The sequence below is a fragment of the Nuphar pumila genome, chromosome 17 (genome assembly GCF_984573655.1).
Source record: "Nuphar pumila chromosome 17, dmNupPumi1.hap1.1, whole genome shotgun sequence".
In the NCBI taxonomy this organism is placed as follows: domain Eukaryota; kingdom Viridiplantae; phylum Streptophyta; class Magnoliopsida; order Nymphaeales; family Nymphaeaceae; genus Nuphar; species Nuphar pumila.
Genome location: NC_143265.1, coordinates 20,000,878 through 20,017,216, shown reverse-complemented (window position 1 = coordinate 20,017,216; position 16,339 = coordinate 20,000,878). Strand labels below are relative to the sequence as shown.

At 36.6% G+C, this 16,339-nt stretch overlaps 1 protein-coding gene across 1 annotated transcript in view; it reads right to left on the bottom strand.

Annotated features, from left to right (window-relative positions):
• The window catches only part of LOC149811769 (DEAD/DEAH box RNA helicase family protein), a 74,809-nt gene extending 61,013 nt beyond the window's left edge, over positions 1-13,796 (bottom strand). Inside the window, exons 1-6 of the mRNA XM_089992919.1 lie at positions 13,374-13,796; positions 13,167-13,286; positions 13,010-13,063; positions 10,930-11,042; positions 10,594-10,815; positions 10,055-10,133 (exon numbers count right to left, since the gene is read on the bottom strand). Of these exons, the coding sequence (XP_089849045.1) occupies positions 10,055-10,133; positions 10,594-10,815; positions 10,930-11,042; positions 13,010-13,063; positions 13,167-13,286; positions 13,374-13,796 (1,011 nt within the window). The remainder of the gene's footprint in view (positions 1-10,054; positions 10,134-10,593; positions 10,816-10,929; positions 11,043-13,009; positions 13,064-13,166; positions 13,287-13,373) is intronic.
• Between the last annotated feature and the right edge of the window lie 2,543 nt (positions 13,797-16,339).

The window sequence follows — 16,339 nt, the reverse complement described above, 5'->3', positions numbered from 1 at the left end:
AATTTTTTATTGAATGAATACTCATATTTTATTTCTTAGATACTTACATAGATCAAGTTGTTGCATTAATATTACTTTATATGTTAATCTCATATTTTTTCAGTATATATTTGAGATTTTTTATTTCTTATTTGTTGTTGCTTCATCAAAAAGCATTTTTTATTTATTTATAATTTTAGATATTTTTTATAGATTTTTAAAGTTAAAAAAAATTGAGGCTTACGCCTCGTCTCAGATTTTGGTGGAGCGCCTCGCTACGCCTCAACGCTTTTCACAACACTGCTTTTTATACTTTTGTGTTCCTCTCTTTAGTTCTTTGATGTCTTGAATGCAATTAGTGTTTGTGTAGTACCCTTGTGCTCTTGTATTGTCCCTTAGTTGGACTTGTGTATGTGCATGTGTACTTTGTGTTTATGATCTTATAAACCCTTAGAGTCCCTCGTTTTGTATTTTTGCATATTTCATTACATGGTATTAGAACCAAAAAATCTTTTTTGGTATTTTCCCTTTTTTGGGTCTTGAGATTCTTTGGTTTGAGCTTGTGTTTCGTGAAGGATTTGTGAGCATTGTGTGGGTTGGATTCAAGGAAAATCTTGACATGGCATGTATCTTATACCTTTAGTGTTACTTGATCTATCTATCTCATGCATTACACACGAGAAGCACTCATTTTTCTTATCTTTAAAAATTTTATTTGTTATTTTTGTTAAAAACTAAAATCTTTAAATGGTTTTTAAAATTATTGTTGGATTTATTTTTTATTAAATATTTTATAAGGTTTATAATATTTGTTTGATCTTGTGAAATTATAAATCATGTTCATATTTATTATTGAACATTTTTTTGTTTTTTGAAATTTATCGAATATTTTAAAATAATTTGAAATGGTGTTACGTGTCATTCACAAGTATGATCTTATGAGATTTTGCTTAACTTTTGTTTGAAGTTTTCTTTCTTTATTCTTGATGTATTCTTATGTGAAACCTAAAATAAATTATGAAATATTAAAAATCATGTGGTTAGGATTTTAGTGATCATAGATACCTTGCTGTTTTTGAATTTTGAATAAATAATTTTTATATTAATATATGATCCTGCACTTGTGATTGTCTTACATGATGAATGAGATTATTTATTAGTGCATAAGGTATTGAGCATGATTTCTTATGGGAATCATTCACTTTTATGAATGCCTTTTAAATATGTTCCTTTTTAAAAATTATTAAAATAGTTATGTTATTGAGTGTTTATCTTATTGGACCTTTTTATGGTCCTTGTGATTGTGTTATTAGTCTCATAGCTCTTTAATGAACATTATCATACATGTTTTGCATGAGATTTAAATATTATGTTTTTTTGCATACGTAGTTTTAATAAAATATTAATTCAAGAATTATGAGAATCTTCTTTGTATTTGCCCTTTGTGGGTCTTATAAGTATTTTCCACATGGTTTACTTTAGTAATTGTCCATTATTGATGGACATGCTTTGTTTATAATTAAAGACTCTCATTGTTGGACATTTTATCTTGTCGTATGATTGCATGTTTTTACTAAAATTTATTTGCATCATGATACCTCATATGAGTTTTAAGAGTTATGTTTGTATTGCACACTTATGATATTCAATAAAATATCCTTTTTTATATTGTAAGCCTTCTTGTGTATGCCCTTGTGGGTTTTGTGAGAATGTTTCTTAGAGAACATTTTTTGTGTTTATCGACTTAATATTGGTGGACATTTTGGTTCGTGAAGGCTCTATAATTACTTGAGGATTTCTTTGACTTGAAAATTTTTGTCATATCAATTCTTGTTCCTTGCAGTGTGTCTTTTAAGGTTTTTATTATTAGGCTTTGTAAGTCCATCACTCTTCTTTCGATACATTCATTATTATTTGTTTGGCCTTGTTGAAGGTAGGGTGAAATGCGCAGCAATCGAGGTAGAGAGAGAAAGAAAGAGAGAGAGAGAGAGAGAGAGACGGCTGGAGAATAATAGAACTTCATACTTTCAATTAGGGCTAATCTCTATATTAAATAGAGATAGTCCAAGGAACACAATTACACCCAGGTCCCTCACTAAAGAATAAGATTCAAATAACCTCTAGTTTAGAAAAACTTATTTACTAAAAACCTCTTAGTCTCAACACTCCCCCTCAAGCTGGAGCATAGATATCAATCATGCTCAGCTTGTCACAACACTTTGAGAAATTTGGTCTCGCCAGGGCTTTGGTAAAAACATCAGCTATTTGATCTTCGGAAGATACATGATCGGTGCATATATACCCTGCCTGAACCAAGTCGCGGATATAGTGACAGTCAACTTCAATATGTTTAGTCCTTTCATGAAACACTGGATTGTTGGCAATATATGTAGCAGCCCTATTGTCACACATCATCAACATAGGTAGGGATACTTTCTCCTGAAGCTCGGTCAAGACTGATTTTATCCACATAATCTCAGCTGCAGTCTGGGCCATTGCTCGGTATTCAGATTCAGCACTCGACCTGGCTACAACGGTTTGTTTCTTACTCCTCCAGGTAACAAGATTTCCTCCCACAAACACACAAAATCCATATGTTGACTTCCTATCTTCAACAGATCCTGCATAATCCGCGTCAGTGTAAGCAACAACGTCCAAAGATGGATTTCGTTTAAACAACAGACCTTTACCAGGAGATGCCTTTAAGTACCGAATAACCATCATAGCTGCATCCCAGTGAACTTTTGTAGGTTTGTCCATAAACTGACTGATTTTACTCACAGCTAATGAAATGTCTGGTCTAGTAACAGTCACATATAGTAACTTACCCACCAAGGATCTAAAGTTGGCACTGTCCACATACTCAGACTTTTCATCGAACATGTGAGTTTTGGGATCCATTGGAATATTAGTTAGCTTGGCTCCTAGCATTCCAAACTCTTTTAATAAGTCCAACACATACTTTCTTTGAGACAACACTAAGCCCTCTTTGTTTCTTGCAACTTCGATACCCATAAAATATCGAAGGTGACCAAGATCTTTAGTAACAAAGTGTTTCTGAAGATGATCTTTTGTGGTAGAAATATCTTGGGCACTGCTCCCTGTTAATATGATGTCATCGACATATACCACCATAACAACAATTCAAGCACTGGTTTTCTTGATGAACAAGGAGTGATCTGAAGCTGACCTGACAAAGCCAAAACTTGACATTACCTCAAATAATTTGTGAAACCATGCCCTTGGACTCTGCTTCAGGCCATAAATAGCCTTCTTCAACTTGCACACCTTCTTACACTCCCCTTGAACCTCGAAGCCTGGGGGTTGTTGCATGTAGACAGTTTCATGCAAATCCCCATACAAAAAGGCATTCTTGACATCCAACTGAAACAAGGGTCATCCATGGTGCACAGCAACAGAAAGAACAAGACGAATAGTGCCAAGACGAGCAACTGGGGAGAAAGTTTCAAAAAAGTCAACACCATAAGTCTGAGTATACCCTTTTGCAACCAACCGGGCTTTGTACCGTTCAATTGACCCATCGGAGTTGTATTTAATGGTATATACCCATTTGCAGCCAACAATATCTGCATCAGTTGGAGGATCCACCAAATCCCAAGTGCCCCTAGAACATAGGGCATCCATCTCATCCTTCATAGCCTGCATCCATTTGGGGTCGAATAGAGCCTGACTGTGATGAAGCGGAACAGAGGAGGCAGACAAAGCCGAGATAAAATTCTTCATAGAAGCCCCAAGATTAACTTCAGAAACAAATTGAGAAATGGGATGAATGGTGCACTGTCTTTTCCCTTTTCGCAGAGCAATAGGAAGATCATCATCAATAGCAGAAACTTCAATATGCTCAGAGATACTTGCTTCAGAAGAAGGACATAATGGGGGCATGGAGGTAGGTGGTAACCTATGAGTATACAGTATAGGAGGGTTTCGGTATCGAGACTCCCCAGAGGATGGAGCCACAGGCTTTGGAGTGAACGACTCTAAAGGAAATGGGGGAATTGGCAGAGGAAAAACATCACCATGACTATCTTGTAACCTTGGAGTAGTACTCGAAAAATAAGGAATAGACTCAAAGAAGGTAATGTCCGCACTGACATACTCTTTATGAGATATAGGGTCATAGCAACGATATCCTTTTTTGGTTCTTAGGATACCCAAGGAAAACACATTTAATAGACTGTGCAACAAGTTTATCTCGATCAGGACCCAGCTTATGCACAAAACACACACATCCAAAAACTTTAGGGGGGATAGGAAAGAGAGGAGACTCTGATGGAGAATTTGAATTGGGATCTGGTCTTCTACAGAACTTGACGGCATGCGATTTATAAGAAACCCGGCTGTCAAAACCGCATCGCCCCAGTATGTAGCAGGTATATTGGATTGAATCATAAGGCACCGAGCAACATTAAGGATTTGTCTATGTTTCCTCTCAGCCACCCCATTTTGCTGGGAGGTATGGGGACATGTAAATTGAGGTTGAATCCCATTAACAGAGTAGAATTGAAGTAAGTCTTTGGATTTGAACTCAAGAGCATTATCAGTGCGAACAATTTTAACACATATGTCAAATTGAGTTTTTATCTCTGCAATTAAAGATTTAAGAATGACAGGACCTCGAGACCGATCTTTTAACAGGAACACACACGATAGTCTCGAGAAGTCATCAACAATAACTAGATAATAACGACATTGAGACCTATTCGGAATCCTACTCGGACCCCACACATCTACATAAAGAAGATCAAACAATCCTTGACTTGATGGACTCTGACTGGAGGGAAAAGAGCTTCGACAATGTTTTCCCAATTGACATGTTTCACACTTAAAAGAAACTGAGGGAGGTATATGAGGAATGACACGACGAAGTTTTGTCACTGGAAGGTGACCCAAACGATGATGCCACAATAGAGGACTTGAGGATGATGTAACAGCAGAATAGGTCGAAACCTTTGGTTGGTGTAGGTAATACATACCACCTTCCTCATAGCCACCACCAATCCTTTTCCCCGTCAGCAAGTCCTGAAAGGTGCATCCTATAGGATCAAAAATCACTCTACAATTCAACTCTTTTGTCATTTGACTGACGGATAATAAATTATGTGGAAACGAAGGAGCATGAAGAACATGCGACAATTGAAGAGTAGGGGTAATAGACATGTTTCCCTGCCCTACAATTGGGGAAGAGCTACCATCAGCAAGACGTACCCCTTTTTGACCTGTCACAAGTTTTAAACTCACAAAGTTGCTCAAGTTTCCGCACAAGTGACCAGAGGCTCCAGAATCAATGACCCACCTACCACCTTGAGCAGATAGGCCATCACCTGCCGAGCACACAACCTCCGCAACAGAAGACTTCGAATTGGATGATCGTAAAGCAAGGAGCTCGTCATATTCAGCCCTGCTAAGAGTTACACAATCATTCGAGGAATCTGCATTTGATTTAACCACTTAAGCCATAATATAAACTAATGGGCTTGATTTACAAAATGCAGGAGCAACCACACGCGCATACCCACAATCAACAACAAGCCCGACTATATCAAGTTTTGACTTCACCAATAAAATCTAAGAAACACGACCTTCGACTGTTCAGATCCAAACTTCAAATATAATTTTAAAGAAACTTGACCAAAACCTTCCACCTCAACGAAGGATGACTATAGGTTGTAAATCAAGATCACACATACAACACAACTTAGAATGTGTTACCATCACACATACGCCACTACGACAACCAGTAGTGGCACCCAACACAGAATCTCACTTCAAAAGACAAGGTTCCCACAAACAGAATATTTTTCAACACAGCAGGAAATCACACCTGCTGATTCCGAAAAAAAAATTCAAACATCAACTGAGTCAAAAGGATCACGACCCAGCACCCAGCTTCTTGCTGAGTCAAAAGGATCACGACACAGCACCCAGCTGCTTGCTAAATAGAATCTGAGCACAACCAGCGATAACATGAGCAGAAACAAAATAAATTTTTTTTTTCACGTCATCTGCTCCCAGCCATATATATCATGACAACAAAAAAAATCAAATTTACGACTACATTTTCTGATCAGCAGCAGCCTCAACGCAATACAGTCACAGCACCAACACACACGACCTGTGCAGAAGTTTCCCTCCTGCTTCACCCTTCACGATTGGCAGTAGTCTAATCACGATCCAGCGACACCACTCATGCTTCACACTTCACGACCAACATCATCCACGACCACAACAGGCTGAATACCACGACTACAATAGGTTGTCTACTACGACTATACATCCACCACTATAAAGATGCATATCACAACTACGATAGAGATGCATACCTCGACTGCACATCCACCACGAATATGCCTCTGATTCATGCTAGAAACTGGAGACTTATTCAACATCCACTCTACCCCCATTGACTCACTTTGAAATCACATCCAACACAGTTGGATCACCATATCAAGAACCCGATCCAGACTGCAGTTTGGATCGATCGTATTGCTTGCTCCTTCCACGCACAAATACCTCGACTTTCACAAGTTGTAGATGTTGACAACGATCACCATCTAATCTGCTTCAGATCACTGGTTCACTGGTTCACGATGATAAGACACTTGAACTTGGCGCAGGGCACAAGATCACGCTTCCAAGAACGATGGCTCTGATACCATGTTGAAGGTAAGGTGAGATGCGCAGCAACCGAGGTAGAGAGAGAGAGAGAGACGGCTGGAGAATAATAGAACTTCATACTTTCAATTAGGGCTAATCTCTATATTAAATAGAGATAGTCCAAGGAACACAATTACACCCAGGTCCCTCATTAAAGAATAAGATTCAAATAACCTCTAGTTTAGAAAAACTTATTTACTAAAAACCTCTTATTCTCAAGAGGCCTTATTGAGGTAAGTTGTATGCACTTCTATCTTGTGGGACCATAGTTAGTTGTTGAAGTGAGTTATGTGTGCACATCTATCTTGTTGTCAGTATAAATTGCCAAATGATTTGTCTTTTACTGAAGGTTGATTGACCTCTGGTTCTATGAGTGAGTTGTATCACTCATTTGTTTCTTGTACACCTCGATGTTGTGAAGCCAGAGTTAGCCACTGAGGTGAGTTGTTTGTGCACCTCAAGTCATCTTATTTTTTTAGTGTCATGTTGACACTTGTCTTGGATCTGATCGATAGGTGATTGGCCTCTGGATCCATGTTACTTTTGTTTGAACAAGAGTTAGTTGCTGATGTGAGTTATGTGTGCATCATGGTTCTGACTGACAGTTGATTGACCTTTGGTTCTATGAGTGAGTTGTATCACTCAAATATTTATTTGGTCGTTATTGTTTATTGGATTACCGTACTATTTTTATTAAGTGATGGCTCTATTGATATTTGATTGTACCCATTTTGGTCCTTATGGATTAAATCTCATATTATTGCAAAAATTATTGCTTTGATTTGAATATTGTTTTTCAAATCTTGTTACTTATTAATATCAATTTGTCTTCGTTACAATATGGTTACCTCATTGTTTCCTCATCTTACGCCTTTTATTTAAGTGTCATTTTATATAGACAAGAGATGTTATTTTAATGTAGTGAGTTATGTATACTCATTGGTTTTTTCACACTTTTTGTGTGTTTGTTAAGCCTATAAGCGGCATTGTGAATGTTCTTTTGTTCTAGTAGTTGATACACTTGAATTTTGAAGTTTGGAGGTCTAGTGAGGTGATTGCTTGTGGTGATCAAACTATTGTTGAGATTTGCAAATATCATTTTGTTTGTTATGTGGGATATTTTAAAATCTCTCCATAAAATTTTTAAACTTTTTTTACTTACATAGAAAAATGTTTATTAATAAAATTCCATATATCTTATGTACATTTCATTGATTATATATATATATTAAGATTGATGTTTGGTCCTTTATGCTTAAACCCATTCTAGGTTGTATGAATAAATCCTAATGAGCTGTGACATGTGAGATTGCTCTCTTTCATTATTATGTGCATTAAATATGCTTTAATTGCATGTTGGATATATATGTGTTTTATATTGATTATGTTTTAGCTCCTCTTATCTTGAGGGCTTTTTTGAATTGTCATATTTGATATATGCATGTTGTCATTGATGATTTGTTATTTCATTTGAAATGCTTTTCTAAAAATTCTTGGGATATTATTTATTCATAATTGTTTATCTCTTTTTGTTGATTTATATGTCCTTTAGTGATCAAATTCTCTTATGAACAATATTTATGTTTTCTTGAAAATTATTTTGATTTCGGGTTTATGATTTGATTTCATAAAATTTATCTTTGAGGTATGCTCCTCTTATCTTTCTTAATGATTATTTAATGTTTATCTTATTCAAAAATATATTTGTTTTAAAATTATTGAGTTAGGATATTATCCTTTGTGTAGTTGGAACCTTTGTTTTATTTTTCTCCACAGGTTCTTAAAGATATGATAGATTTCGGTGATGCATCATATCATGAAGATGGAGACAGCCGATGAAGGCGTTTGGAGACGATCACCAATGAAGACATTCAGAGACTTGTATTTACAAAATTGTCTTATGCATCATAAAGATGGACTACCAATGAAGATATTTTTGTATTTAATGAAGACTTTCGAAGACTTGTATTTAATTAAGACCTTTGAGGACTTGCAGTTTCAAACTTTCGATTATCACACCGTAAGTTTGAGGTATAATAGGTAATGCTCTCTAGAGGCATTTTGATCTTATTATTTTTATGTAAATAATGATTGTCCACTAGGGACAATATTGTATTTTTCTTTCTTTAAATTTTGTCTTTGTAGTATAGTGTAGGGCGTCTATAGGACTGTTGGAACAGTCCAAGTAGTTGTTGGACCTATGGAACAATGACTGCCTATGGGGCTGTTCCAATAGTCATAAATATGACTGTTGGAACATTGAATGTCTCTCTTAAATACCCATTTTGGCTATATATATATATATATATAGTGTCCTTCTCCTCTTTGTAAGATAATGCTTCTCTTACGCATTGATGCTCAATAAGATGAATATTTTTTATATTTTTGTGTTTATCTCTTTAGTTCTTTGATGTTGTGAATGCACTTAGTGCTTGTGTAGTACCTTTATGCTCTTGTATTGTCCCTTAGTTGGACTTATCTATGTTCATGTGCACTTTGTGTTTATGATCCTATAAGCCCTTAGAGGCCCTTGTTTTGTATTTTCGCATATTTCATTACAGCACATAGTCTCATGCACATGTACAGCATTGTTGCATGATACATTGGAAATGCCCTGTATACATATTTCAAACATTCTACTGGCATTTCATGCCAGTCTTAATGAAAATGACTTCAACAATTCAACAAAAGTTGTTCAATTTCATAGTTTCATCTCAAGGGCTCCAATCCCTAGCTTGGAATTATTCAAATGTAAAATAGGTTGTTAATCATTTTGGATTTATCGAGAGCTTAGAGATACCTTTTTCAAGTACTAAAAACTATGTTGATCACATTCACAAAACATGGACAAGTAGGCGCCAAGAGATTTTAGTAAGTTGTGGTAATACTTACCTAGGTACCCTGATGAATACATGAATGTGTGTGTCTGTGCATGTTATGCATAGGTGTGTATATATATCTATGAGTGCAGGGATGTGCTGCCACAACTTCAACATAGTACAATGTGATTCCAGTTAAAATTTCTCAAAAACAAGTGTGCATGCCTATTTATTTGTCTAGGACATGGGTCATATGTCTTGCTAGATGTTGAAAGCCAGTTGCTAAAGATGTATGATCATGGACATTAGGTCATAGGTCATGAGTTCTGAAAAAATATGATAATAATCATACAACCTCATTATTAGTCATTCACTATAATTGCCGAGTGATTTCTTTGAAACACATAATGACATTTACAGCAAATATGTTAGAGAAATAAGAAGCCAAATATGCAAGCTGCAGGACCAGCAATCAGAATCCCATATAAAAGACATTGAATAAGTGGCATAAATGGCATTCAAAAATAGAACAGTAAAATGATTTCAGATAGAAAGTTTGAGTAAAAGAAATCATAATAAACCTGGAATTTGCAATAAACTATGATGCTTTTGACCTCTGCCATTTGTGAAGATCTAATCAATGCTAGAAGATCCTTCAATCTGCAAATTGTGATACATTATGTCATCCAACAAATCACTGAACAAGGGTACCTTTATAAATTTATAAAAAACTTATTTGTGATTACGGAGTTGTACTAGGGAAACAATTGCATGTACCATAAATTTATAAATGTGAGACAGAGAGATGCAAGTCTAGCCATGTGCACATGCTCATGCTTGCATAGACGTACAGACAATGCTAAAAATACACAAAAACTGACATATGAAGAAGCACAACACCAGTGGAAACCTATGGGATGAGAGAAAAAACAATAGATTTATATTATCTTCATAAATGCACCATAATGTCAATTATTGAATTCTAAATTCAGAAATATACATGTTATGTGTCATACAATGTAAAAAAAGCAAACACACATACTGGCAAATAGAAAATTATGAAAGTACATATGAGTCAAAAACAAAAGCATGCAAGTTCTTTCATGAAAACATGTAGAACATTGCTTTCCTGTTTTCACTTGATGCCACAGATAGCCGCAAATTTTCTCTGATGCAAGATGTTTGAATAAGATTGGCAGGTGAAATCTCCAGCACAGACATAATAGACTGCAATGTTTTGATGGCTGCAGTTGCAGTCATTGCAAGAAAACATTTTACATTGAGCTTATCACGGAGGATGGAAGCCCTAAGTTTCATATATGAAGGGCGGAAGTTGTGAGACCTGTCAAAGGTTTAAATCAGAGTATTAACTCACCGAAGGAAAGGTTGAAGTTGCCATCTCTTCTAAAAAGCATCGAGGAGAAAAGAAGCATGTGAAATACAAAAGGCCACTAACCATTCAGAAAGACAGTGTGCTTCATCAATTACTACAAGAGATATAAGTGGCTCACAAGCAAATGTTGATATGAATTCTGCATTCAATAGGCGCTCTGGTGAAACAAAAAGTACCTGATGAACATGAGAGAATGTCAATGCATGCTTTGCAAAATAAATATAGCAATCTTCAAGTATATGTCAAATATCATGACTGAATACATGGTAAAAAATGACATGTTCATTGTCAAAATATGTCATTTCAAATCTCCATAAAGAGACAGAGCATTATATTAATGTAAGACACAAAAAAAAAACTCATAAAAACTAAATTACATTAGTAATATTAAATAAAAAAAGTAATTACATGAAGCAGCAAATTTCAGTTGGCATGGAGAGGAGAGAAAGCAGAATAACAGCAACAAGGCAATAACTTACTCCAATTCAAATAATCAAATAATGCAATGTAATGAGCAGAATATCCAGATATGCACTAGTGAAGACCTTTTTCTTTTCCTCTTTGATTTTTCTTCAAATTACAGTTATTTTTTCAGAAGTGCATGACTGCTTGAAAACACCATATGTGCTATAGGAAAAATTTTATTTATTAATAATAATATGAACTTGTTTAACAACTAAAAAGAAGAAATAATAGAGGAGTATGTGACTTATTTCATAAGAAAGCATAGTGTATTTTATATTTTTGTAATTCAGAAATGTAAGGATCATTCTAGAAGAAATAATGCATGCATCAATAAATTCAACAAACACCCTTAATAATTCGAAATTCATCCAAGGCATCAAAAATGGTATTTCTAGAATTGAGCAACAAAAGAGCTTGCTGCATGTGTTTGCATGTGCATACTCTTATAAGAATATCAATGTTGTTCTTCTTGAAAGCATTTTTTCCTTCATTTAGATATGGAAAATGATTGTTGAACTACAAAATTCAGGTTGAAAAGGAAATTGTTTCCATTTTGTGCTGCTGTGCTGCCACCGTAAGTTGAAATATACTTTTTCACAAGTCCCCTCAACCTTTTTTTGTTACTTCCTCAGCTGACCCTTTCACTATGTGCAAAATGCAGAACCAACATTTTATCTTCATCTTTACACATTTTCCAGAGTCAGTGTATCATTACCCCTTGCTGGTATGCATATCCAAAGCATTTCTAGTCTGAGATTAAAAAAGATTCAGTTTGCAAGCTTCCACTCAATTTGTGTTCCATCAATACATAATATTTCAAGAGACAGCCAACAAAGCCATCTCTGTTAATCCAATTTGATGGATGTACTATGATCACACTACAGGAAAAAGATTCATCTTTTAGGATCATGTTTTGGCTTAAAATTGGGAGCAGGTTCAGAGATTCACATGTCTTTGTATATGCGTCTATAAAATGTTCATCCTATAATATTTTTGACTTGTTCATAGTGTTGTATACACAATTAGCATAATTGCTGGACTTCGACAGACCCAGTTTCCGGAGGTACACCTCCAGAGATACTGGCAATCAGAAACCCCAAAACATGTTTGGTTTATTGTACTTTGGACAATAATGTTCAACCAGCTCATTTAGCTGACAACTCCAATAAGCCTCTGTTTGGGAGACATGAGTTGAAGCTGGAGTTGGGTCAAACTCCTCAAGAAATGGTTGCAGGCATTTAAGGAGTTGAGAAGGTATTTGAAATGCATACTCCCTTGTATTTGCATCGAGAATTGGAGTTGGGGAGTACCTTTGCCAATTCCAGGAATGGAGGGCTTTCACTTTACCAATTTCCAACCCCCTCGAACGCCTAGCCCCCAAACAGCATGAAATTTCCAATTTTCATTTTCAGGAATAAGTGGCATTACAGCATGATTTTCTAATATAGCACAAAGTTCCTAGCGACAAAAATGACACACATTCAGTATCTAATTTCCAGTCGGTTATATTTAAAGATGACACCTTTCCACTCGTTACAAATCCACAAACACAGCAGCAACTAAGGCGTTCAACCACTGACCTGCCTTCGGTTTTGCATATTCAATTCACTATATGAAACAGCAAAGGGAAAAGACACAAAAAATGATTCAAGAGTAACATACATATAAATAAAATCACCTTTATAGAACCTGAACGGATTTTTTCTAATGTTTCTGCGGCCTCTTTACTAGTCTGGAAGCAAGTCATTGAACATTAGCATACTTGGAAAGAAAAAAATCAAACAGAAATTGGTGGGGAAGAAGAAGTAAGGACAAAATTCAAACTGCGTTCATACTTGGGTGCTACAAAGGAGGCCGCCCGGGATCATGGGTGGTAACCGCCCAAGCTGATCGATCATCAAGGACACCAAAGGGCTCACAACCAATGCCATACCGGGCAAAATCAATGCCGGCAACTGCATAAATCAAGGAACCAAATGAAGAATCGCTGAAAACAAAGACCAAACTGGAAGAAATTTACTGTGGCAACAATGAAGCGTTACCTGATAACACAATGACTTCCCGGCGCCAGTAGGCAAGACAAGCATTGTGGACTCCATCGCGAGCATCCGCTTGATAGCCTCAAGCTGCCCATCTCGAAAAGAATCGAACCCGTGCGTCAGCTTCAACAAATTCCTCAAGTTCTCATCCGAAGGATCCTCTCGTGCCGCAATCACCGCCTTCCCTAACTCAGAGTCTCCTTCGAATTTCGATCCCTCCTCTCCCTTCAAATCCAAATCACCCTCCTCTTCCGAACCCCCGGAGCCGTCACCACCCTCCTCATCCTTCACCTTGGCAAGGCGCCTCTTCCATGGCTTCCGGAACCTCGACCGTCTGCCCGGGAACTTCTTCCCGCGATTCAAATTTAACTTGACGAAATTCCCATCGCCACCTCTCTTGACAGTGATCCTCGGAAACGGGGTCATCGCAGCGTTGCACACATTGGTGATCGAATTCGGGTGAGTCGCAGGAGCTCTCGTCGTCGCACTCGCCACGTCGACGCTATGGCTGGTTTCGAGCTTAACGGGATCGTTCGCCGGCTCAGCAGGATCAACAGAAATGGACCTGAAACTTCTTCCCGGCCTGCAGAAACTGGAAGCGTGGGAGGACGAGGAAGAAGCGAGGGAAAAACAACCCGCGCGGATCGGCATCGCTTCCGAACCAGATTCCGCCGCCGCCGAGGAATCCCTCGACAGTTTGATTCTGAAGGAGGAGGGAGGCGATGGTGGGGATGCAATTGACCTTTTGGTAGGCATCTTCACGGGCTCGGAATTGGGGTTAGGGCTTGGCCTATGTTTCCTTGGCATCCTGAAGAAGCCGTTAGCGCCAGGCGCAGCGTTCCGGTGAAGGGGAAGGGCGAGATGAGGATTGCTCCCCCTCGCCTCTTAAACGGTGGAAATGAAGGATTTTTACTTTCCCGCCAAAATCAGTAAATGGGTCGGGTACGTTACCGGTACAGATCCGATAAGATTAGGCTCTCGAGTCTCGACTGCGACTAGGCTAGCAAACGGATCGGGTTTGGTCGAAATTCGATCCGTAAGCTGATACTTTATTTCCGGATAGGAATTGATTCAGACAGATCTGAGACTCGGTTTTATACATTCGGAACACTTGTAATATCTCAAAATTCTCTCTATATTTTCAAGTTTTTAAATATAATTTTTAATTAAATAATTATATTTTATATATCTAAAATTGAAAATAATATATTATTGTTTATAGGCTGATATCAATATGGATTTGGACATGGTCCAAGGCCCATTGATTAAATTCATATATATAGGTTGACTTATGTCAAACCCATGTATATATATACACGAGATAATGTCAATATAAATTTGGATATGGTCCACGATTCATATTGACTAGTACTTATGCATGAATATATATATTTATATGGTCTACGATTCATATTGACTAGTACCTATGCATGAATATATATATATATATAAATGGTGGAAATTCAAATGGATTTGGATTTAGGCCATGAGTCCAATTGAGACCCATAATTCATCCATAAATCTTTAAAAATAAAGAAAAATTTAAAAGAAATATATATATATATATATATATATTATCTCTTAATTTTCTTTATATTTCAAGTTTATAAATATCATTTTTAATTAAATAATTATATTTTATATATTTGAAATTGAAAATAATATATTATTATTTATAGGTTATAGCGATATGGGTCTGGACATGGTCCAAGGCTCATTGACCAAATCCATATATATATATATATATATATATATATATATATATATATATATATATATATATATATAGGTTGCCGTCAATATAGATCTGGAATAGGTCCAAGATTTATATTAACGTCAAACTAGTGTATATATACATATATACATATATACATATATAGGAGCTGACGTCAATATGGATATAGACATGGTTCAAGATTCATATTGACTACTACCTATTAATATATATGTAAGGGGCTAAAATCCAAATGGATTTGGATTTAGATTATGAGTCCAATCATGACCTATAATTCATCCATAAATCTTTAAAAATAAAGAAGAATTTAGCAAAAATATATATATATATATATATATATATATATATAAAGTATGTATGATTGGATAGAGTTCTACCATTGGGTTTTGGTTTCCATAATTGTTTAAAAAAAATCACTTTTTAACGAAAATGAGTTGGGGTTGTTATACTATTTCTAGAGCGAAGGGTCTCCCTTGGCAGCACCAATGGGCCACATGGTTGACCCGCCTCTAGAATGATGATTAAAATGATGACTGAGCAAGCTGAAGCCAGCCTCAGAAGGGATCATGTCGAGAAGAAGGCACCTGTCACATTCTCCATGAACACTACTCGCAACAACAAGAACAGTACAGGGAGGTTCTAAGCCCACAGTGTTAAAAGCAAAATGAGAAGTTCCTCCAAGCCCTCTAAGTTGAGCTCTCACTAGAAACCCCCACATAAATAAAAAATAAAGCATGACGGTTGGAGTTATGACCGCAAATTTACTCTCCTAGAGCAACTGCGTGAAAAGGTTCTCGAATACATATTGGCCAAGGGATTAGCAAAATTCCCAAGAGTCTCCGGTCCTCCCATGGTTATGGGAAGATCCAAAGATCAATTTTGCAAATTCCATCGCGCGATAGGACATGACGCAGAGAACTGCTTCATTCTGAAGAATATCATCCAAGATTGCATCGACAAGAACCTCCTTGTGGCAGACAAAGAAGAGAATAAGTCAGCCATCTTGACCCAGCCTCTCCTTGATCAATCGAGAAACTAACAATGCCAAGGCTCTCTTATCTTGTTTTTGTCGAGACAATATAGTTTCTTTCATTGACTTGTCATTCTTTTTTTCAATACAACAATAAAGTTATCAATTTTCCCCATAGCTGGGTGTCAACTTCTTTGTTGCTTTTTGCAATATGTCGCTTGTGAAGAGTGACCTCTTTCAGAGTACCCCCGAATCAATCAATAA